At 49.2% G+C, this 23,827-nt stretch overlaps 2 protein-coding genes across 7 annotated transcripts in view; one reads left to right on the plus strand and one right to left on the minus strand.

Annotated features, from left to right (window-relative positions):
- Window positions 1-23,827, plus strand: part of RTF2 (replication termination factor 2) — a 42,143-nt gene that overhangs the window by 11,004 nt on the left and 7,312 nt on the right. The window lies entirely within an intron of this gene.
- Window positions 7,064-22,411, minus strand: LOC112868852 (putative beta-1,3-galactosyl-O-glycosyl-glycoprotein beta-1,6-N-acetylglucosaminyltransferase 7). Of its 5 annotated transcripts, none has more exons than XM_086702543.1 (4): window positions 21,510-22,411; window positions 14,409-15,435; window positions 13,202-13,297; window positions 7,064-7,770 (listed from the first exon to the last, which is right to left on the minus strand). In XM_086702543.1, exons 2-4 carry the CDS (start codon window positions 15,373-15,375, stop codon window positions 7,550-7,552), a joined length of 1,284 nt encoding a protein of 427 aa, XP_086558669.1. In that variant the 5' UTR covers window positions 15,376-15,435; window positions 21,510-22,411; the 3' UTR covers window positions 7,064-7,549. The 5 variants fall into 5 exon arrangements, 3 of the variants coding, with proteins under 3 accessions (XP_086558669.1, XP_086558668.1, XP_086558667.1); XM_086702542.1 differs by having other exon boundaries at window positions 7,064-9,809; XR_015249550.1 differs by having other exon boundaries at window positions 13,202-15,435.

A 23,827-nucleotide genomic window follows, 5' to 3' on the forward strand; every position in this document is an offset into this window, starting at 1 on the left:
CCCGCCAGGGGGTGCATTTGTTACAGCTGACGACCCTGCCTTCACACACCATCTCCCAGAATCTCCAGTTTACGTGAAGTTTCACTTGCACATCCCATTGGTGTAGACAGACGTGGGACGATGTGTACCTACCATTGTAGCATCACACACAGTATTTCTGCTGCCCTAAAATTCCCCTGTGCTCCTCTGTGAGTGTTTGGGAGCGGGGGCGAGGCTTGTCCGTCTCATCACCCTCCAGAGCTTATTCTCTGCAGGGCACGTGCTGTGTCCTCAGTAAGTGCTCACACGAGAGAGCAAATACATGATGTAGGAGCTCACCTGTTCGGGTCACATGACAAATACCGATGGCCCCACTTTCACGGTGTTGCTGCGGCAGCCCCCAGACATTTGTGTCTCTGGCGTGCTGTTCGCCTGTGGAAAACTTACCATTTAGTTTAACATCGTGGATGCCAACAGCTCCCGATTGCACTTTCACCCATGTTAACTCAGCTGGGATTTCAAGCCCCTCGTTCTGGTTCTCCCTGTTGTGAATTATCCTTTCATTGAACAGCTTTCACTGAACACCTGTCAGGGGCCAGCCTGTGTCCTGAGCACTATATGGGGGGAGAGCCTAGTGGGCGAGATCGTCACAGTCCCTGCCTTCACGGACCCCACATCCCAGTTGGAGAGGCACTCAGACAACAGGGAAGGAGGCTCAAGGCAGTAGCGACTGTGACAGATGCCAGGAAAGAAACGGAGTGACGTCCCAGAGGGAGACAGGCTGGCGCAGTGGTGACAGAGGCGCCCCTGGAGGCTTGAGCTGACCTGAAGGGCACAAAGGAGCCAGCCAAGCAGAGTTGGAGCCAAAGCTGGGAAGTGACAGGATGTGGCTAGTGTGAGAACAGAAGGCTGGGGGCGAGCGGGGGTGGGGGTGGTGGTGCAGGAGAGGAGAAGTAGGAGAAACTTACAGGTAGGGGTTACTTCATACCGCGCCCAGCCGCCCACGTTGGGGCTTGTGGATCTTGTTCGAGGTGCGGTAGGAAGCCAGAGAGCAGCTTGAACTGGACCAGGTGTCCTGCACTTTCAAAACGATCCCTCTGTGAAAGAAGCCAGATGTGGAGGACACCCTGGGCGACTGCATGCGGGCCAAAGGTAGTTGGTTGCTGGTGAAGAAGTCACCGAGGAGCATGGAGTTGTTTCCAGTTTAGGGTGACTATGAATAAAGCCATCCCAGAATTTGGAATCTGCCTCGTTAAGCTTTTACAAAAGAGAAGAAATTCACAGAATGCGTTCAGAAATTGATTCATGTCATTTATTCACCTGTGCTTATGACATCTTGTGTGGAAAATGAGGTGACAGGCGCTCCTAGGAAAGGGATGGCCCAGTCTGTGCTCAAGGGAGTGCAGTCCTGCAGGAATCCTAAGTCAGACGAAGGATCCTATTCTTTTTTAAGTGTGTATTTTAGAGAGAGAGAGAGTGTGCACGCACGTGAGGGAGGGGCAGAGAGAGGCAGGGACAGAGGATCCGAAGCGGGCTCTGTACGGACAGCAGAGAGCCTGACATGGGGCTCAAACCCGTGAATCATGAAATCATGACCTGAGCCGAAGGTGGATACTTAACTTACTAAGCCACCCAGTCGCCCCTACTTTTTTTTTTGAGGCCAGCTTCCAAGTGGATGGTAAAGATGCCGTTGGAGCTCAGGGGCCAGAGAACTTCCTTTTGACTGTGCCGGTGAGCAGTGGCTTTATGAAGGAGGAGACGTGCGTTCTAAGCCTCGAAGGCAGAGCATGGTTCTCATCAGTCAGACTTTCACAGAGGTCGGGACATGACCACCAGTGGTGCAAGTGTCGGTGGGGGGCAGTGCGCAGACGAGACCCTACACGTGTCTGCGAGATACCGGAGAGCGCCCCGGGGACTCGCATTTCGGGCTCCTTCAGACTTCTTGCGTGCCTCGAGGGGCAAGGCTCCGAGTAGGTTTTCATTGGCTCTCTGACCCGTGCAGGGCTGCTGCGGGGGGAGGATGCTGCACGCAGAGCTCCGGCTGGCGGGTCAAGCGAGACTTGTTTTGTGTCCTGCGTGGTTATGGCTGCTTTACGTGTGCGGCAGGGGTGCCGTTTTTATACTTATGGCAAGAATGCCCCGTTAACATTTAAAGTAAATCTAAGTAAAATTAGAAACGGGCATGTTCGCAGAAGTACATCGAGACACGGCGCGTTGGCAGGGAGGCCTGAAGCTACGCGACAGGATGTAGGTGGCATAGCGTGTGGGTGTGGGTGGTGGAAGAGCTGGACGCTGCCGCATCGGAGGGAGGAGGGAGAGGAGCAGCTGCCGCATCGGAGGGAGGAGGGAGAGGAGCAGCTGCCGCATCGGAGGGAGGAGGGAGAGGAGCAGCTGCCGCATCGGAGGGAGGAGGGGGAGGAGAGGGGCAGCTGCCGCATCGGAGGGAGGAGGGGAGGAGAGGAGCAGCTGCCGCATCGGAGGGAGGAGGGGGAGGAGAGGGGCAGCTGCCGCATCGGAGGGAGGAGGGGGAGGGGCAGCTGCCCCATCAGAGGGAGGAGGCTGCCCAGGCAGTCTGTGGAGACAGAGGTGCGAGGTGTCGTCCCGCCTGGGTGGGGCGGGGTGTGGGAGCAAGGGGAGAGGCCAGGGCAGTGAGTCCCCTGGGGTGGCGGGAAGTTCCAGGGCCAGGCCAAGGGGCAGGTGCAGGTGGGCCTACAGCGCAGAGCCACTGACGCCCGTGGGAGCACAAACGCGTAGACCTGTGCGGGATGCGTGGAGAGCGACAGCGGAACAGGAGTCCGACTGTGGCGTCAGGCGCAGGTGACGCCCATGGGCGAAACACCACGGGACCCAGCACTCCACTGGCCTGGGCCCCCTTCGGGCAGGAGGGGAACTACGTAGACTTTCTGTTCAGGTGTATGTGTGTTTTCCCCCAGAGTGTGGAAGGTGTTTTTTGTGTGTTCGAGCGTTCGCGAGAATACTCAGGAAGTCTGCTGAAAAGCATAGAACTATGAGAAGGTGGGAAACGAAGCTGAAATTTATTACAGGAGCCAAACTCCCTAAATCCGTGCTTCCCAGACCAGGCCGCGTGGTAGAGTCACCGTGGTGGTGTAAGCTCCCGTGGCCCACGTCAGGCCCACTGAGTCAGAATCTTCACGGTTGGAGTAGCGCCCCATGGGTTTCTGCTCTTATTCAGGACTTTCCAGAATGATTCCAGTGGGCGACCGGGTTTGGGGGACTAAGTGGTCCACAGCAGCCAGCCTTTGTCTTCTTCTGCCCGGAATGGGAACCATCCCTGGGATGGCGTGAAGCTGTCCTTTGCATAGGCCCCCTCGCAGTCCACGTCGGTGACCACGTTGACACATTTGTAGCACAAGAGGGCTGCCTGCACAGAGCGTTACAGAGAAGCTGGTTTTACGTCAAGGAACTAGAACGTTGCAAGGGAACCTGAGACCTTGTTTTGGTGCTTGGAGAGTGACTGGATACGAGTGAACTTCTAATTTTGTTTTAAGTTCATTTCTTTTGAGAGAGAAAACACAAGCTGGGGAGGGGCAGGGAGGGAGAGGGAGAGACAGAATCCCTAGCAGGCTCCCTGCTGTCAGCACAGAGCCCAGCACGAGCTCAGACTCACAAACCAGGAGATCATGAGTTCAGCCGAAATCAAGAGCCAGATGCTTAACCGACTGAGCCACCCGGGTGCCCCTGGATGCTAGTGAACTTGTAAACGTCAGTACCTTGAGCACTTCAAGGGAAAGGAAGGAAGCAGGAGGAAAGGGGAACTGAGGCAGCAGGGCTGACGAGGGGAGCAGAGGGCAGGTCAGAACCAGGAGTGCTGGCTCTTCCTGTCTCGTAAGGGCGGCCCCCACCGCTGTCCGAACCGCCAGCAGCCAAGGCAGGACACTGGCTATCACTCGGGAATACCTCAGGGAGAGAATTTTCTTTTTTTCCTCTAATTTTTTTTAATCTTTATTTATTTTGACACACAGAGAGAGGGACAGAGACAGAGCAAGAGCATGAGCAGGGGAGGGGCAGAGAGAGAGAAAGACACAGCATCAGAAGCAGGCTCCAGGCTCTGAGCGGTCAGCACGGAGCCCGATGCGGGGCTGGAACCCACAGACTGTGAGATCATGACCTGAGCTGAAGTCGGACGCTTAACCGACTGAGCCACCCAGGGGCCCCGAGAATTTTCTTAAAAAGTAATCTGTTGCCAGAAAAGCAAGATAGTGAGCACTTTTAAGCTTCTAGGACTCATGTAAAAACTGCCCCTGCATAGCTAGGTTGAATACTCGATGTTATCAGTTCCCTAGGGCTCCCTTAACAAGGCACCACACACTGGGCAACTCAACAGAAATGTACTGTTCTTGAGGCCCCAAAGTCCAAAATCACAGTATGGGCAGGGCTGCTTTCTTCTAAGGACTGTGAGATGGCCACCTACTTCCTGTGAGTCTTCATACGGTGCGGTCTCCACGGAGTCCTCTCTGTGTCCAGATGTCTCCTTTTTATCAGGACGCCAGTCATACTGGCTTAGGGCCCACCCTAGTGACTGCATGTTAACTAATTATATCCACAGTGACCTGATTTCCAAAGGAGGTCATATTCTGATGTACAGAGGGCAAGGACTTCAACTCTTTGTGGGGGACACATTCAGCATATACCACTATATGGTATTTGCCATTTAGAAAAGCAAAGAGCGTGGACATTCGGGGGCACACGTGAGTGGGAGCTGTTCACCCACATGGCGAACAGCGAGAGCCCGGTGCCCATCAGCTTTAGGTCACACACCACTGCTGGCTCAGGAATACTCTGGGCTTCGGGTTCTGACACGTGAGAGGAAGGATTATAGTGAGTTCATAGATGCTCTCCTCTTAGATGGAGATTTCAAACAACAACATTTTAAAAAATTGAGGGGCGCCGGGGTGGTTCAGTCGGTTAAGCGTCCGACTTCGGCTCAGGTCATGATCTCACGGTTTGTGGGTTGGAGCCCTGCGTCAGGCTCTGTGCTGACCGCTCAGCTCAGAGCCTGGAGCCTGTTTCAGATTCTGTCTCCCTCTCTCTCTCTCTGCCCCTCCCCCACTCATCTCTCTCTTTCTCTCAAAATCAAACATTAAAAAAAAAATTAAAAATAAAATATTAAATTGAATGACACATTTGTGTACTGTTTCCAGGAATCAAGCTCATACTTGTAATTTAAAGTCTCCGAAGTTCAGTGATACTAAGTATGTCCATCAAGGCTGGCTGACCGCTAAGACGGACAGCCCTCAAGTTCCAGTGGCTAATACAGCAAAAGTTCCTGGTTCGGCAGCTCTTATCCAGGGCAGAGTCAAGGTTCAGGCTCCTGCTGTCTTACGGCTCAGACCTCGTCTAGGTTTGGGAATGTGCTGCGTCCCATTGACGGGAGCATCGGAGGGAGCACCCAGCGTAGGAGGTTTTCTCGGCCCAGGCCCGGAAGTGGCGCTCATCACTTCCGCTGCCTGTGACCACACCTGACAACGGCAGGGAAGCCCGGGGAAGGTGGCCCAGCTGGATGCCCGGGGACAAGGGAACACCAGCACTTTCTGCCCGAGTGCCAAGAGGAAGGATCATGGAGGCGTTTCAGCCACAGCACGTCGTGGAAACGCCAGCAAAGGGAGATAAAGTCCGAGGCTGAAACAGATATTTTCCTTTTTTAAAATAACGTCTGAAATTTAGAGAAACCGGTGTCATAAGAACGATGGCAGGGAGACCCTCGGGATCTTCAGGGTTGACTTTTTCTCTACTCTTCACTCGGTAGTTTCACTCACAGTTGGTTTTTCTTTTTTTTTTTTTTTTTTTTTAATTTTCTTTTCTTGAACGTTTTTATTTTATTTTTGGGACAGAGAGAGACAGAGCATGAACGGGGGAGGGGCAGAGAGAGAGGGAGACACAGAATCGGAAACAGGCTCCAGGCTCTGAGCCATCAGCCCAGAGCCTGACACGGGGCTCAAACTCACAGACCGCGAGATCATGACCTGGCTGAAGTCGGACGCTCAACCGACTGCGCCACCCAGGTGCCCCCACAGTTGGTTTTTCGATCTGCTAGAGGAGACCCGAGGGTTTGAGACAGCTCTGCTTCTGTGCTCTGAAACACACAGAGTGCACACTCGATTTGCCAGCAGGGTCCGAAGAGGGGTAGTTGCTAGGTTGTTTTGTTTGTTTTCACTGTAAACAAGTCACTAGCTAGAAACCTAATTGTATTCCCCACTGTGTTCTTCCCTTCTTGTAATAAGGAGAAACACATTGGAGTAATTACAGTTTGTAAAATACACTCTGTGCTCGTTACTCAGAGCACGATCCGTGGTCCTGCCATATTGGCATCACCTGGGAGGTTTTTGTTTTTCTCTTTTTAAGCGACGCAGGCCCAGACCTGTGGAATCAAAATCTGCCTTTCCCCTAGACGCCCTGGGGATTTGCGTGCACAGTGAAGTTTGAGAATCCCCACTTCAGATGTCGGAGGTATGATGAGGAGCATTTGACTTGCCATTTTCTGGCTTCATTTATTTAGCCTTTGTGGTAGGTGAGTGGGATGCTGTGCATATTGTGAAGCAGAAGTGGAAGAAAAACTTACGCTGGTTCTTTTTTTTTTTTTTAATTATTATTTTTAAGTAAGCTCTACGCTTGACACGGGGCTTGGACTCAAGACCCTGGGATCAAGAGTCGCGTATTCCACCGACTGAGCCAGCCAGGTGCCCTTTTGCTGTCCTTCCATGGAGAGGTGAGACGGAGAGGGGAGAAAATGTTAGGGAAGGGGTATCTTCAGAAGTGGTCTGCAGATGTTGATTTTTTTTTTTCAGGCACTGGCCTCCTTAGGGTGAGCTCTCTGCCATCTTCATGGTCTTCAGAAGTATTGGGGCGCCTGGGTGGCTCAGTCGGTTAAGCGGCCGACTTCGGCTCAGGTCACGATCTCACGGTCCGTGAGTTCGAGCCCCGCGTCGGGCTCTGTGCTGACGGCTCAGAGCCTGGAGCCTGTTTCAGATTCTGTGTCTCCCTCTCTCTGCCCCTCCCCCGTTCATGCTCTGTCTCTCTCTGTCTCAAAAATAAATAAACGTTAAAAAAAAATTTTTTTTTAAAAAGTATTAAGCCTCAGGGAACTGCATGATGGATATCACAGGCCGCCTTGAACTTTTTCACGTATAAGAAAAATCTAATAGAAAATTGAACGGTAGAATCTACATATTAGCAAGAAGATTCTACTCCTGGAAAGAGAAATGATCTCAAGATCCCTATTAATGCATCACCTTTAAGACACAGTCTGTAGCAGCATAATTCAGACATTTTTTGCTTGTGATTGGATTGTGTTCTTAACAAACGAATGCAGTAAGAGGCTGACTCCAAGTGAACAGCAGTTTCCGGTTGGTTCTAACGCTAGCGGAGGCTGCTGCTTCATGTTGGCCTGGCCAGCCTGGCCCAGCCTTGGTGGCTGCCTGCCTGTCAGCCTCCACTCGCTCCCAGCGCTTCCTCTAGCACGCCACTACGACCCAGCCTGTCCCTCCCTGAACCTCCCGCTGCTGCGTTCCCCCGTGCCTTTGAGTTACTTGTATTATTATTACTTTATCTGTTACTTGAGTAAGTTGTTGAGGTAGCGGCTTCTGTTACGTCTGATCCTTTGAGGGCGGCTCTGTGTTTGAGTCCGTTGTGTCTTTGTACGAGGTGAGGTGGTGCAGTAAGGGCTTGGACTGTGGGGCCAGACTGCCTGCTTGGGTCCAAGTCCCAGCTGCCCTTGCTTAGCCGTGTGCTCCTGGAAAGTCCCATCGTTGCCCCGTGCCTCAGTTTCCTCATCTGTGAGACATGTCAGACATTAGAATTCTAAGTGCTTCCTCCTCATAGCAAATCTCTTAAGTAGACGCCTGTATTGGACCCACTCATAGTCATGTGACCATGCTGTGAATGGACATTGAAGGGAAATGAAGTTAGGCTCATGTTTCAAGTGACTTGGAAAGATACCAGCTTTTTTAAAAATGGGTGGTTTTTAAAAAAAATTTTTTTTTGAATGTTTATTTTTGAGAGAGAGAGAGAGAGGGACCAAGCATGAGCGGGGGAGGGGCAGAGAGACAGGGAGACACAGAATCCGAAGCAGGCTTCAGGCTCCCAGCTGTCAGCACAGAGCCCAACGTGGGGCTTGATCTCACCAGCCGTGAGATCATGACCCGAGCCAAAGTCAGACGCTCAACCGACTGAGCCACCCAGGCGCCCCTAAAAATGGGTTTTGCACTTAACTTGTTAGTGAGTTGTTCTAAAATACAGGGACACAGTCGTGGTGAATTTGAGCTTTCTGAACAGGCAGTCAGAACGTAGCTGGTTGGTACCACCCGTGAGCCCTGTGTAGAAAAAACGTGTAGAAAAGCAGAACTGTGCTGTCGTGGGGCTCTTGGTGGCCTTGTCTTTGACAGTCTTAACATTTTCAGCATGTGCTTTCCTTGGAATTAGGCATCGAGGTGGAAGAAATGTTTGTTGAAATGGTGATGTTAATGTTCTATGGTGAGTTACATTTGATTTGTGCTTTCGAAGGCTCTTTTCCTTCTATCTAGCTTCGTGCTTTCCAAGGGCTATTTTCATTGACTAAGTAGATTTGATTTCGTTTCATTGCAAAGCTTCAGTTTCCCGAGGCTTTAGACTTTGCCTTTGAATTATACATTTATTTCTTTAGTGTCTTCTTTATTTTAGTTGTTTTATGTGGTGCCACTTAATGGTTGTACGTTTTCAGTCTTGTACAATGCCATGAACTCTTTTAGAGAAAGAGAATATACAGAAAATCCTCAACAGGACAATGAAAAAGTTATGGACTCTTTAGAGACCCGAGTCTGTTGAGTAGGGAGAATTAAGATCATTCCCACCTTTGACCTATGTTGTTCAATGTGGAAACCACCAGCCACATGTGACTATTAAAATTTCAGTTTATTAAAATTTTTTAAGTTAAATAAAGACAAAAAGTCACTTAATCAGGCATACTCTCCACATTTCAAATGCCCCAAAGCCCCCTGTGGTTGTGGTTGGTGTCAGACCAGACGTAGTACGTACCCACCAGGGTAGAAGGTACGATTAATGCCTCTTGACTCCAGAAGCTTATAGCATCCTTTTTAAGAAAGTGTGCTTCAGCTCTGGATTAGTTTTGTTTTACCCAAAAGAAGTGGACTCTTCTGTATTTTTCTAGGATTACCAGAACAAAGTTACATGGTTCCCAGCCAAAGAGCACTGTTTTAGATCAGCAGAGTTTTGTTTTCAGTGAGAGTTTGCTCTTGATTAGAATCTCATACACGGTAGTATCTTCAAAGCAAGATCTGTTTTTATTCTAACTTGAGGCTTCGATTTGCAGCAGCTATTTACTGAGGCAGTCCGACCTCACTTGGCTGATCCAGGAGCCCCCAACGGTACCTTGAGCAATACCTTTCCTCTCGTGATTTCTTCCTCGAAGCCGTAAGAGCGGCCTGTGATTTATAGGAAAGTCTTGTCAATAGCGTATCTCTGAGTTCACTTTAGGGCTAGCTTGTACCAAGGAATCAGTTCTCATTCTTTCTTCTTTGGTTAATGTTCTCTTATCACAAGTCAGGGACACGGCGATACCAGTAAGAGCACAGACGCTTCCAGATGTCCAGCTCAGCGGCTCCGTGTCGTGTTAAAATGACTCTCCTGTTGAAAGCGCCAGTGTGGCTCCGCAGGGACCTCTGCCTGCCGCAGCGCCTGGAGCCTGTGCCGCCTCTCCAGGCACGTGACCACCAGGGGGTCTGTCGAGTCCACTTTGCTGGCAAACAGAGAAGGCGACCGAATGATCCACGGCAGGTCTCCTGGTCCATACACGCAGCTCTCGTGGACGTAGCGCCCTGTAGAAAGAAGCACAAAAACCTAGTGCCTTTGTCTCGTCAGTTTACGTTCGCACGAAAAAGTGATGCTCTTCCAAGGTCATCGGGAAGGCCCCTGCTTCACGGGAGATCAGACTAAACATGATCTCCGCGATTGCTCTGATTGGGGCTTCTGGGTTGGGTTTTGAATCTATGGCGGCAGGGACGCTTTCATTCTTTCTGTTTAATGGCTACTTTGTTTAAGGGGACACTGTGGAATGTTCGTTAGTCACGAGCACAGGGGAGACGTCTTAGCATGCATTTGCCGGGCCAAGTCTAAATTCTGAACTGGGCCCCACGAACGTTTGTTTTCCTTGGTTGTGGGGAGTTTGCAGGAATTGCGTCGGTGTTAATGTGGCGTTGCTTCGGCCCTCTCTTGCCCGTGCAGAGTGAGCGTTTGATACAGATAGAAGTCATTAAAATTGGAATCATGGGTCGACTCCAGTGCTGGGTTCCTTCGCGACGAACTCAGCAGCACACGTTAGGTGCCTGACGCTGCACTCAGCTCTTCCTTCTTTCTCTGTTAACCCCCCGGCCAGTGCTGCAAGGTGCTTCATTACCACCTCCGGTTCGGTTCGCAGAGGAGTGAGCGCTCGGTCTGCGTGTGAGGCAGAGGTTGATCCACTTTGGAGACCTTGCTCTCTGCTCAGCTCCGCCCTGCTTTTCTCTCATGCCAGCCCATCGATCCTACTTCTGAAAGCCCATCTGAGGGAAATACAGAAAAGGGGCGGAACTGCATGTGTAGAACCGTCCAGTGCTGTTTGTAAGACTGGAACAAGGTGGAAAGAACCTTCCCCCAGTGAGCACGCATTCATCTAGTAAAGGGCCAAGCAGAGTAAGCACTCTGTAAGCGGCGGCTCTTGTCACGACTGACATCTTTCTCACTGGTAGACGTTCTTGGCACAGTGTCACAGACTCTCAATAGAATTACACTGAACCAGGTGAAAAGTACGACTGTGGAGACAAGCTGCGTGAACAGCGTAGGACGTAGTGAAAAAAGATTCAGCTGCACCTCGGTGGTAGCTGGATGGTCTCTACTGTATATACACGTGAATGTGAGCCAGGAAGGGGGCACAGGACTGTGGAAAGTCCTCAGAGTTGGGTTCATGCCGTTTGGGTGATTACAAGTAAACAAAACTCTTTGTTGCTGGTGACAGCAGGACGACCGTCACTCTGTGCATGCTCGTCCACTGGAGGGGCAGCAGACAGCTGCACCTGCTTAGAGACCCAGCTCTGCCACTTCCTGTGCTGCTTCCTGTGACACTGGGGGTGACCTCAACTTCTCTGAGCCTGGGGCTCCTCATCTGTGAGGTGTGAATACAATAGTGAGTACCTGAGAGTCATTGTGAGGATTGACTGCGGGCCCAGCACAGGGCTCCGGAAGATTCTACCCCGGTCACTGCCGGGGCTCAGCCTAAGGCGGGGGCTGACTCTTGGCAGCCACTTGTCTCGCTGCTTTCCTAGTGGATAGTTTGCAGTCTGAAGTGAGCAGCGGCAAGAACTTGCTGAAGTGTTCGCTTTGGGGCAACAGTGATTTTTGTTAAGATTTACAGAATATTGAAATATTCAGGTTGTCGTTGTAAGAATTCTAAATCATAACTGTATTATTGATAGCAGCCACCCTTCATGACTTCTTACTCTGTGAGTGAATCATGTTTTCAGGAAGCACCTGAGCCCCGACCCCGGCCTTTCGTGAGCATTTATTCACCGGTCTTGTCAACCCCAGTGTGTAATGGCAGTGAGCCCTGCTTTCTAAAGAAAGGCCAGGGTTGCTTCTTAGCCTGTGTAACTGTCACCTTCTTATTGTGTGAAGAGCCCCCTAATTGAATCATGGCTAAACTATTTGTTGAAAACACTAGAAAATTATTCCAGCCCTTCCGACCTGGTACCTGTGAGGAGAGTGGCTGTGTACATGGCCCCGGGAGTTGCTGGTCTTTGAGTTATTCTCTGGTATTGGGTTTTACATTTTTTAATTTGTCTACAACCTGTTTCTTTGAGATCAGTCCTTTAAACAGCTGGGAAACTGGGTGAACCTGGTTGATTTTGTATTTCTGACCTACTGTGACTCAAGCCCGAGGGGCCACGCCTAGACGCGCTATTAAAATCAGTGGTTGCGTCTGTGCGGTATTTTCTGTGGTGGTTGGGAAGCTGTGTGTAGACAGAAAGGCCAGGCCACGTGCCTGGGAGAGAGGATGCTGTGCCCCAGCCACCTGCACACACGTCTGCCCCGCTCTTCCTGCCTTCTCTGTCCAGCACAGTTTGCGGCCCCGTAAAGATCAGACGCCTTGTTTTTCTTTCCTCATGGGCTCCCAGAGCATTCACACCTCTCCCTACCGGACTTGTCCACATGGTGCTGTGACTGTTGTCCCGTCACCTCTGCTCCTCTCAGCCATCTCACCCTGGGCCGCGGGTGGGGGGGGGAGAGCGGTGGGGAGAGTAGGCGTGAATGGCAGGACCAGAGGCCGGTTCTGGGTCTCCCACTCCCTAGGCATTTTCTCCCAGTGGCTGTGCCTGAGTCTGCAGTCAGCTGCTGCTTTTCCAACCTTTTCACCAAAGAGGGACGCTGACGTCCCCACCCCAAGTCTGTTCTGTATTGTCCTGGTAACTAAAACCACCGGGACACCAGACAAAGGGGCAGAAGAATTGACAGCTCCCAGGGAGAGTCTCCTGAGGGCAAAGCAGAAAGACCTTCCCCTCAGCAAGAGTTTGCTGCCAACCTCTGAGCTCTGGAACAATCGATCGATCGCCTGCATTTCTCACTTGTCTGCTCTGGTAGAGGTCCAGGGAGACACAGAGCTTTTTAAAATAAATGTTTAGGGGCGCCTGGGTGGCGCAGTCGTTTAAGCGTCCGACTTCAGCCAGGTCATGATCTCGCGGTCCGTGAGTTCGAGCCCCGCGTCAGGCTCTGGGCTGATGGCTCGGAGCCTGGAACCTGTTTCCGATTCTGTGTCTCCCTCTCTCTCTGCCCCTCCCCCGTTCATGCTCTGTCTCTCTCTGTCCCAAAAATAAATAAAAACGTTGAAAAAAAAATTAAAAAAAAATAAATAAAATAAATGTTTAAGTTTGAATTCTAGGGGCAGGTGGAAGAAACCTGCCAGCTCGTGTATTTTTATCTTAAAACTTGTAAAGTTGCAGCCGAGTTGTGTGTTCACTTTGTGAAAATTTATCAACCCAAGTACTTAACGATTTGTGAGCTTTTCTGTCTAGATATTATAAATAAGAAGTTTTAAAAAAAAATTGCCCCATGTAATTGCAAACTCACGAATCCCTTCACTACTTCTGCTAACGATCGTCTCCCGATGTTATCGAGGCAGCAGTTGTATAGTTTTCATAAAATTGGAAGGCTTTTGCTTTTGCTTTGGTTCGAGTTTTACCTTTACATCCATCGTGGACACTTCCCTCCTCGTTCCTCCATTTAATGGCTCGAATGTCTCCTTCCCAGCCAGCGTCAGGTGTGGCTCCCGGGGCATCTAAGGGGGAAACAGAACGGGCATTACAGCGGGCAGGCAGCTGCTCGGCCCTAGGGTGCCAGCTCTTCCTGGCTGTGCTCCCCCCACCCCAGATGTGGTAGTGGGAGAAAGGTGGAGGGAAGTCCAGCCCTGCTTCAAGTGCTTGCTTGTCATCTGCTGAAAGGCTACGCTTTGGGGGCGGGCGGCGGCCGTGGCCAAGGTCTTGCGTTCCGGCTTTCGTTTCCATCCCTGTCTCCATCCCTGGTAACTTCCTGAGCGCACCTAGTGCGCCCTTGGCATGATGATGTTGGGTTTCTCCATAACAGCCCTCTGAGGGGATGTGAAAATAGGATTTTCAGTGGATAGGAGCGATTAAACTAAGATCCTAATCGATTTCTGCTGGATTCAGTGTTTGCACGGTCATCTGGACCGATTATAACCATTCAGACTTGAAGCCACATCAACTTTATACAAAGAGAAAGTAAGTCCACTTAAGGGAGGACATCAGACTTCCCTCTCTCAGAAAACCTACCTGAGGTATCATGTTTGCTACCCCCAAAATTACTACTTTTAATGTTTTCCATTCTTCTTTTTTAATGTTTATTTTTGAGAGAGCACAGGTGGGGGAGGGGCAGAGAGAGGGGGACAGAGGATCCGAAGCGGGCTCTGTGCTAACAGCAGAGGGTCCGACGTGGGACTCGAACTCACGAACCATGCATGAGATCATGACCTGAAGTCGGGTGCTCAACCTACTGAGCCACCCAGGCACCCCTAATGTTTTCCATTCTTAAAAGGGCCCCTAGCACAATGTCTGGCCCTCGTAGGTACCCAGCAGTATTTAATAAGTGAATGAAGAAATGAAGGAGTTTCTGAAGATTTGTGCTCAGATATTGGTCATACTTCTTTCTGGAGAGGGAACAAAAGCAGCCGGGCTGGTTGGGCGCGTGGCCCTCTCTCAGCAAACCTGAGACCCCTAAAGACCCTCCCGTACTCCCCAAAGTGGAAGAGGTCTTGCAAAACGTAGAGCTCTTCACCAAGCCATGGTAAATCGTGAAATACAATTTCCACTTACGAATAAGCATCTGTTGTTGCCTCTGATCTGAACAGACGCTGTATCGCTGGATGTTCTTACCTTTCAGTCGGTTCAGAGTCACCCAGTAATGCTGTTCTGGGCTCTGGATGTTTCTGGACCACTGGAGCAGGTCTTTTGCGCGGATGTCCGTCAGTACAAATTCTACAAACTTCCTTGTTAGTACGTAGTAAGCGCTTCCAAAATAAATTGTTAAGTTATGGGGTGGTTCATCTTTGAATCTCCTGTTTGGAGATCCATAGATACTTCCTTCAGGGGTGAATTCAAGACGACTTCCACTTGTCTCGGATGCAACGTGTGGTGGTTGGATTACTCCAGGAGTGATGTTTTTATCAGTCCATTTGCTCCTGATGTAGCTTATGATTTCTTTGTTGGTTTTGATTGGAAAGTCGTGTCCACAAAGGTTAAGGACATAGTTCCACTGAAATTTGGAACGGACCAGATCTCTCATACAAGTAAGATCTGCCTGCAGTCTTGTAAAGCCAGTGTGGGCCACTCTTCCTCTCTTTGATGAAATAAAAATATTTTCAAAACAGTTCACCAGGGTTTGCACAGCACTCTTATACTTCTTTGGGGCCTTTTTGTCAACATGAATACAGTAAAGGTTTTGAGGCACATAAATAGACCTGAGCAGCTGCACAAACATAGCCAGGTCCTTGTGAGTAGTTACGATATATGCCAAAGAGAAATTGCCCTCTTCTGCAGACAAGGGTCTGGTTATGAGATGCACCTCCTGGGAAATCCTGGAGCAGTTTCCTGGTGTGCGCAAGTGAGCAAGTATTTGAGAACCATGAGGGTTTTTACAAAAAGTTGCAATTTGGGGGGCGGCCTCTTTCCCTTCAAATAAAGCTGAACACAGTTCATCTGGATAAAAGCCACATTCCACCGCTGCTGGATAGGTGGACTCCTCTGGTTCCTCCGGAGGTGGATCCCTTAAATAAAGAAAAACGCACACGCACACGGCTGTGCACACGAGGAGTCCGGGCTTCGTGGCCCGCAGCTGGCTCATGTCTTCAGCTCCAGGTGCCTTCTTATCACCACCGCTTGAATTTCTTTCCCTCTAGGCTTCCTAGGAGAACAACAGATAGATTCAGGGTGGCATAACTCTCCCCCAGCCTGCTGCTTTGCCGAGGTACACGTATTTAAAGCACCAAGTGTGCTCAACACGTATTTAAAGCACCAAGTGTGCTCAGCTTTGTAGACGTACGTGCCCGCGAAACCATCACCACTATCGCCAGGACACATGTCCCCCCCCCCCCCGCCCCCCCCCCAGAGATTTCTTGTGCCCCTTTCACTCCACCCGCCTTGCACCCTGTCTCTGGGCAGTCTCTGTGCCCTCTCTGTCTCTGTACGTCAGCTGCGTGGTCTGGAACCATATAAACAGAGTTGTAGACTGTACTTTTTGCCTCTTCATTTTGGGTAATGATTTTGAGATTTCATGCAGCTCATTAGATTTGTGACCGTTCTTTCCTCCTTATTGCTGTGCAGTACGCTGTCCCGGGGGCAGGCGACAGTCCGTTTATCTGTTCATTTGTGGAAGGACACGGAATTGCTCCCAGTGTTGGGATATGACGAGGTGCCGTAAGCTTTCGTGCGTGAGTCTTTGTGCGGACGTTTTGTTTCTGTGTTTCAATAACTCTTCCGAAAGGGATAGTCCTTAGTACCAAAATGTAATGGTTGCTGGTTAGGTGACTTTTGCTGACGCAGAATTAACAGCAGTGCGTTCAGATGATTGAAATATATCAGCCTTTGGGAAAACTGAAAAGGTAGCCACAAAATGTGGTTTACAAAAGTAAAAGATCTGCTGTGGTTCTTGGGTTTATTGGCCACGCGTATTCACCCGTACGTAACATGATGTCGGAACTGAGTACAGCCATCCTGGAGGGACTCAGGCCACATGCGGCACTCGGTGAGTAGCTGTTTACTACTCTCATGAGTAGTACTCGGTGAGTAGCTGTTTATAACGCTACTGTGGATCTCTTCACATTTACTGACTTCACAGAAAATCCTGATGACTGCTTCAGCAACCTCATAATTACGAGGTTGCTTGATTAAGGCTTTCTTTTGGCACAGTAGGGTGATTAGTGGAAGGGTGTTCTCTTCCTTTTAAACACAATTCTAAATTAGGAGCAATGGCAGTTTTACAAAAATAGCCCTTGGTAGAAACTTCTGGAATGTTAAATCAGTAGGCTTTCGGGGTGATGTTAACAGGACCTGCGTTTTTGCTTCTCTGGGGGCAAATACCTAAGAGTGGAACTGCCGACTGCTGTCCAGAGTGGTTGTGCTGTTTCACTTGCCCACAGCAGTGGTCAGATTTATTCATTTTAACCATTCTGACAGGTATACGGTGCTGATTCACTGCGGTTTCACTTTGCATTTCCCTGATGTCTCAGGATGTTGAGCATGTTTTCATGTGTTACTGCCCTTAACGTTGGCAGGTTAAAAAAAATCTCAAATACTTACTTTGGACGTGAATACTGTCCTGTTCTACGTTATGCAGACTTCATTTTATGCTGTTATCCTGTATCATTTTATAACTCTTCCCAGTAAAGGAAGCAATATATCAAGAGAATTTGTTCATCACAGAATTTGATTTGTTGAAACGAGTTTATGAATTTTTTAGAGAAGGCTTCCTTGATTAAAAACAAGATGTCTTTACCTGATAAAATTATTTGGTAATAATTTAGTTGCCTTTCTGGGGTCCCATAGAAATGCACGAATAGGTTTAATAGGAACAAAGGTGACCCAAGGCGTTTTGATTAATTATTTTTTTATTAATTAATGATTAGTGCATGCAGGGAGCATCCTTTTGAATTTAGGGAGAAGACCGATTGTGTAAGATGTCGACATTATCAGTAACTATTTTTTTCTTGCTTATAAATCCTGGTTCCTGATTTCCATAAAAAGTCCTATCTCTGCCTATTGCTGTTTTTTCTGTTTTTTAAAAAGCCCATTTGCTTTTGAGCAGTGTTTTGTCTCAGATTGGACACTAGTCCCTTCCCTTCCACATCATTATTTCACATGCCATTGGGATAAAGCAGTGACTAGGCAGCATTTTGAGCTATCCTTCTCTTAAACTTTGAGCTAAAATTGTAAATGCTGATCGTGGACTGTGAATTTAAAGAATGTACTTATTTTCCCTGTGGTTTTCTTTTTCACCCGTCCTGCTTCAAAAATAAAAAGCAGCCACTGCCCAAATATGCCAAGTTTTTTTGTGCCAGTTTGGTAAATGTTTGTTGATTGCCCCAAACGTGAAACCTTATGATGTAATCTTGAAGACATTTTTATAAATTATATAATACAGTATTATAAATTATATAATTATATATTATAAATTATATAATACTGTATTCACTGTAATTGACACATTTCATATCTGGTCTCTGAACAAAACCTGTATCATAAAAGGAGATATTCACTAGGGAGGAAATACCTTCTTGAAATGAAATCAAAGCTTTTGCCTGCTTTTAATAATTTTGGTTAGGGGTGCCTGGGTCAGCATCCGACTCTTGATTGCAGCTCAGGTCATGATCCCAAGGGGATCATGGGATTGACCCCATGTCGGGCTCCTCACTGAGCATAGAGCCTGCTTGAGATTCCGTCTCTCTTTCTCTCCCTCTCTCTCCTTCTGCCCCCCTCCCCCACTTGCACTCTGTCTCTAAAAAAAATAAAATTTTTTTTTTGGTTAAAGGGAAGCCACGTGCCATAGTTCATTACATTTAGTATGGAGAGGAGGTTTTGGAGGTTTTCTGGCTTGTCATCTTTGGTTTTGTTTCTAGGCTTGTGGTTAAAGTAAAGCATTCTGGTTTCATCATAGAAATGTTGTTGGCCTCACTCCACTGACAGGTTACACCCCGTGTAAACCATGGCTCTGCCACAGGGAATTAGAGTTTTTCAGTCGTTTATGATAATTGAATGAAGACAGGTCCCACGTGGAATCCCTTGTCCTTCGGGCGATACCTGGGCTAAGCGGTTTATGTATGTCCCCTCTGCAGAGACAGGGACGCGGGCTGGGCTGTGTTCGTCCGCCGCCTTCCTACCTCCCGGTGTTAGTGCCGTGCTCACGGGTGCCCGGGTAGATCCGCTTTCCCGCTCGCGTTCCCTCTGGGATTGAGAAACCGCTGTGCCCTAGGTGCCATGTGCAGCGGGGACCAGGGTCCCCGGCAGATGAGCTCCGTTGTCACTGCTTCACCACAAGCTCTTAAAGGCAGTCAGACCAGCCTCCCAGATGAAGGCCCTGGAGCCCCCACTGCCGTGGCTCCTGCCGTGGCTCTAACCAGCATCCAGCGGGGACCCCGGAAGTCCCCGTCACCTCTGTCACCTCTTGGGGCGTGCCGGCGTTTCCTCTGTACGCTGGGGGTGTGCCCGTTGTCAGCGTGGCGGACGTGTCCCGGCCTTGATTCTTGGCGACTTGTGACGGTTCTGTCTCTAATGTGAAGTTCGCTTTTGTTGCCATAATGAAAGTGGAATTGTTATCACGTGACTCTTCTCCCACCAAACTCATTTCCAGGACACGCAAGTGGTGTTTCTCAACCGTGGGGAACACGAGCTCATTAAAAAGCGCAGTCTTGCTGATTTCCGAGCCGTTTTTTTCCTCCACACAAAGTCATATTCAAGATGTTTATTCATTTCAAAGGCTTTAAGAAAGAGGGGTAGCTATCCTTGGGTGTTATGGAGCAGGCAGGAGGTTCTTGGTCTGGACCAGACCCATTTTTAGCGCTCCAGTATCCTGTTTGCTCACGTGTTACCGAAGTCACAGATGGTTCCCAAACTTACTAATTTGTGCGTGCAAGGGAGCGTTCTGTTGGTCACTTACATTCTCTTCCCTGGGCGTCACGTTCCCTAAAATCCTTCAGCCCCCATCGCCAGAGCCTGCGGTGGTCAGTGTGTGCCCAACGTGCTCAGTGCGAAGCAGAGCGAAGTAGCCTCCACACCAGGCGCGATGCTGGTGAAGGTCACGCGTTGAGCTCACTGAAGACACACGACGTCCAAGGGATAGTGGAGAGTCTCTCCCAGTAGAAATCGTTACCAAAGTTGTGGTTAAGGATGGCGTTTAAATTGTTTTCCCTTATAGAATGCTAGACTCCACATAGTGACAGATGATTTGCTTCTGGTTCTCAGAATGGAATTGTGTGGCTTTGTATGTTTTTGTCCGAGCATAGAATACGTCCGAGAAATTATTTCAGAACACGTTACTGTCCTAATTATTAGACCAGGTGTGTACATTTTTTTCTTCTTTTCTTCATCCATCCATAGTTCCCCCTTCACCACCCCACAGCGAGCCTTAACAGCCAGAAACAAAAGTCAGCAGCACGGGTTCGGTATCATGCGTTTCCACTGAACACTTTCTTTAAGGGCAGTCATTTTGAATTTGTTAGGACGGGATCTAATTTATTATAAAGACTTTTCCGGGGGCCGGGGGGGGCGGGGCACGCCTGGGTGGCTCGGTCTGTTGAGCGTCGACTTCAGCTCAGGTCATGATCTCACACTTCGTGAGTTTGAGCCCCACATCGGGCTCTGTTGCTGACAGCTCAGAGCCTGGAGCCTGCTTTGGATTCTGTCTCCCTCTCTCTCTGCCCCTCCCCTGCTCACTCGCTGTGTCTCTCTCTCTCTCTCTCAAAAATAAATACACATTAAAAAAATAATAGGAAAGACTTTTCAGGGGAGTTGACATCCTGTATAAACGAACTCTTTTAGTTTTGTTTTTGTTTTTGTTTTTGTTTTACAGAGATAATTTCTGTGGGTAAACATAATGGGCATGTTTAAAGATGAACTGAAAATATTTTGCTGTATGTTCTAGAATATTACTGTTTTAGAGCACTTACATTAACTTACCCAGATTAAATGATTTAATCTCTGTTTGCTGGACTCACGATGCGGTCCCATAGGAACACCGGGACGGGGGTCGGGAGCAGATAGATGGAGCCCCCACTGAGCCTGGCTGGGGGAGGTACTCGGCTTGAGCAGGACTGGGGCGCTTAGTGTTGACCCCCAAGACCACGCCTGCCAGCACTCTCCATTTACTGCAAGTTTGTCTTTAAAATGTCACTCTAGCCACATAGTAAAAATTTGGTATCTGTTATTTTTGTTGTCTCTGGGCTCAGAATGATGCCCAACACCCAAGTTAGAACATTAGGCTTTCTTAAACTATTTCAACTTACAATAGCAGACTAACTTTGAATTTGAACACTGTCCGACTGGCCAGTAACGTAGATGTCCTAGTCACAACATGCGTACGTTTTCCAGCCGCTTTGATACAAAGAGGAAAAGTCCATTTCAGGGCACCCGACTCAAAACTACAACAGAAATAACATTAGTATGTTTGGGCTCAAAATGAGGCCTGAGCGTGTGGACGTGGCCTTGAGGCCGACTTAGTTATTGTCTCCCGCGTGAGGAAAGAACAGATGGTGGCATTTTAAATTTAAAACTCTAATCGCATCCTTGAAAAGACTCCACTTTTGCTGTCTTGGGCTGAAACGAAGAGTAAGGACTGTTTGAGAGAAAAAGATGCCTGCTACGTCTGCATTTACAAATATGACGGGGGGCGCCTGGGGGACTCAGTCAGTTGAGTGTCCAGCTCTTGATTTTGGCTCAGGTCATGATCTCACAGTTGTGAGATCGAGCCCTGGGTCGGGCTCCTCACTGTGAGCATAGAGCCTGCTTGGGTTTCTCTCTCTCTCTCCTCTGCCCCCCTCCCCCGCTCGCTTGTGTGCACACCCTCTCAAAAAATAAAAATAAAAATATTACTGATACTTTTTAACATTCATTTATTTTCGAGAGACAGAGACGGAGCGCAAGGAGGGGAGGGTCAGAAAGAGAGGGAGACATAGAATCAGAAGCGGCTCCAGGCTCTGAGCTGTCAGCGCAGAGCCTGATGTAGGGCTCAAACCCATAAACCGTGAGATCATGACCTGAGCCGAAGTCGGACGCTTAACCGACTGAGCCACCCAGGCGCCCCGGTACTCCTTTTTTTTTTAAGTAAGTTCCACACCCAACGTGGGGCTTGAACTCATGACTCTGAGATCAAGAGTCGCATGCTCTGACTGAGGCAGCCAGGTGCCCCTAAAAATGTTACTGATATTCCAATATTTCTGTTTTAAAAAACCACAGAGGAAGCAAGGAAAAACATTTTAGTAATCGTACCTGCTCAGCGTCTGCCATTTGTGGTCTGTGTGTAGTTAACGAAGCGTTTACCGAAAGCCGTTCTCATGTTCACGGGCTGCAAATGCTGGTGGTGTCCGTGCCCAGCCTGGATTTTCTCTTCTGTCCGTTGCTTCTCTTCCCGTGGCTCCCGCTTAAATCACATGAACAGAGTTGCTTGGCAGGTTTCGTTACCCTTTCGTCCCTGGAGGATTTTGTTCTTGTTGATTCTGACCGGTAGCTTGAAAAAGAGTCACGTTTGCTTCTCTGAGTGTTTCTTCAGGACTGGATCGCTGCCTCACAAAACAGGAGACCATGGCCATAAACGCCTGGTCCGGATGAAGGGCTGCAGAGTGATGCTGGTGTTCTGAAAGCCGGGTGGAATCCTGGCAGTCGTGGGTCAGATTCCATAAATGCTTTTAAAACTAGGAGGCCAAAGTTGGTTATCCGATCCTTTTTCATTAAAGGGATGAATGAAAGTCGCTTAAGAATCTTGGGTGCTTCCTGAATAGCGTTGGGAACAATCCAGGTGTTTCAGCCCCGCTCTCCAGAGGGCCTGAGTTCAGGGACGCAGGCAAGCCTGTGCCCCGTCCCTGTCCTCCGGCTCCTCCGGGGGGGGGGGGGGGGCCGTACCACCGCTCCGCCGTCGGTGCCGCTTCCGTTCTCCGCTGCTGGATGCCGGTGCCCTTAAGCCCTTTCCCTTCTCTGGTTTCAGAGCTTCTCTCTTTCGCTGCTGTCTCTTCAGGCTTACCACAGACAGGCAGATCTATCAAGAAGAGTGAAGCCAAGGCACCCGGGTGGCTCAGTTAAGTGTCTGGCTTCGACCCAGGTCATGGTCTCGAAGTTTGTGAGTTCGAGCCCTGTGTCCACGTCTCTGCTGGCAGCACAGAACCCGCTTCAGATCCTCTCCCCCCCGCCCCGCCCCTCCCCAGCTTGCGCTGTATGAAAAATAAACGTTAAAAAGAAAACAGTGACGCCGAGATGGGAATCGTACACGGTAGCTACTTCTCCCCTGGCCCGTGTCCAGACACTTGAGCTCGATGTACTCAGTCAGACGTGACAGAGGGAAGCACTGTTTTAAAAGTCAGTACACACACCCAGGCACATGTTCATTTATTACACTCCCCAGAGTACTGCTACGGGAAACAGGCTCCTGTGATGGAGACAAAGCGAGGCCCACAAGTGGGGTTTCTGGGCCAGGGACGCACGCCATCGGTCGCTCAGTGCAAATGCCGTTTGGAAGGACAGTGACTGAGGAACGGCTTCCGTTTGTTCGTCTTCTGAATACACAGATAGAGCAGCACATTACCCGTCATTCTGCCTCTGTTCCGCGACACTTTCCTACTGGCTTTTTTCCCCCAGTGCTTTAGAAAAAATGTAATATCCGGAGGTCATATGGTTACACAATTTGTCGTCTTTTTCTTGCAGCATAAACCACTTTCTACGTTGTCAGAAACTCTAAAATAATTGTCTGCTCCTCCTTTCTAAGAATGCATTATGATTTATCTATTTTCCCCATTTTTTGGACATCTAAGTTATAAGTGATAAAAGGAAGCAAATTTAAGATAAATACATGATTGGAGTGCCTGGGTGGCTCAGTCAGTTAAGCGTCTGACTCTTGATTTCAGCTCGGGTCATGATCCCACTGTTCATGAGTTTGAGCCCCACATTGGACTCTGCACTGACAAGGCGGGGCCTACTTGGGATTCTCTCCCCACCCCCCCCAGCCCTCCTCTGTGCATGCACTCTCTCTCTTTCGAAATAAACTTAAAAAAAATAAAATGCATGATGTCAGCTGTGTAGTAACTGTACACATAGAAAAACGCATTTGCAGGAAAACGTGGGTGTTTTTTTACTTACACTATGTGTTACTTTATAAGCAGAGAGGGTCAGTCCCTTTGAGCCACCTATGTCTTTGCAACTCCCCTCCCTTTCAAAAGTGACCCTCCCTCGACCCTTCAGTCCACAGAGAACAGCCACGGCCACAGCCACATCCACTGTGGATGGAAGTCTTCCTGCCCTGGTTTCACTTGTCCCCAAGGGGTAGACCACTCGCCCAAGTTTGTGGGGCCAGGCAGAAGCCTCCCAAGGTCAGTCATGCCCCAAGAGCAAGTGACAGGACCTGTAGCCAGTGGGAGGGTCCCGCGCCCAGGCTCTAGGGGACAGCCCTGCTCAGGTCCCAGCAGTTGAGGCCTTGAGAGCATGGGTTTGGTATTAATGGATCTTTTGAATTGGGGAGAGAAAGCAAGATTTTTAGTATGAAAGACTCCTGACTTTTTATTGTTAGTGGCTAATTCAACTTTAAAGATACAACTCGGGGC

The sequence above is a fragment of the Puma concolor genome, chromosome A3 (genome assembly GCF_028749965.1).
Source record: "Puma concolor isolate L17-30 chromosome A3, mPumCon1.1.hap2, whole genome shotgun sequence".
Lineage (NCBI taxonomy): Eukaryota > Metazoa > Chordata > Mammalia > Carnivora > Felidae > Puma > Puma concolor.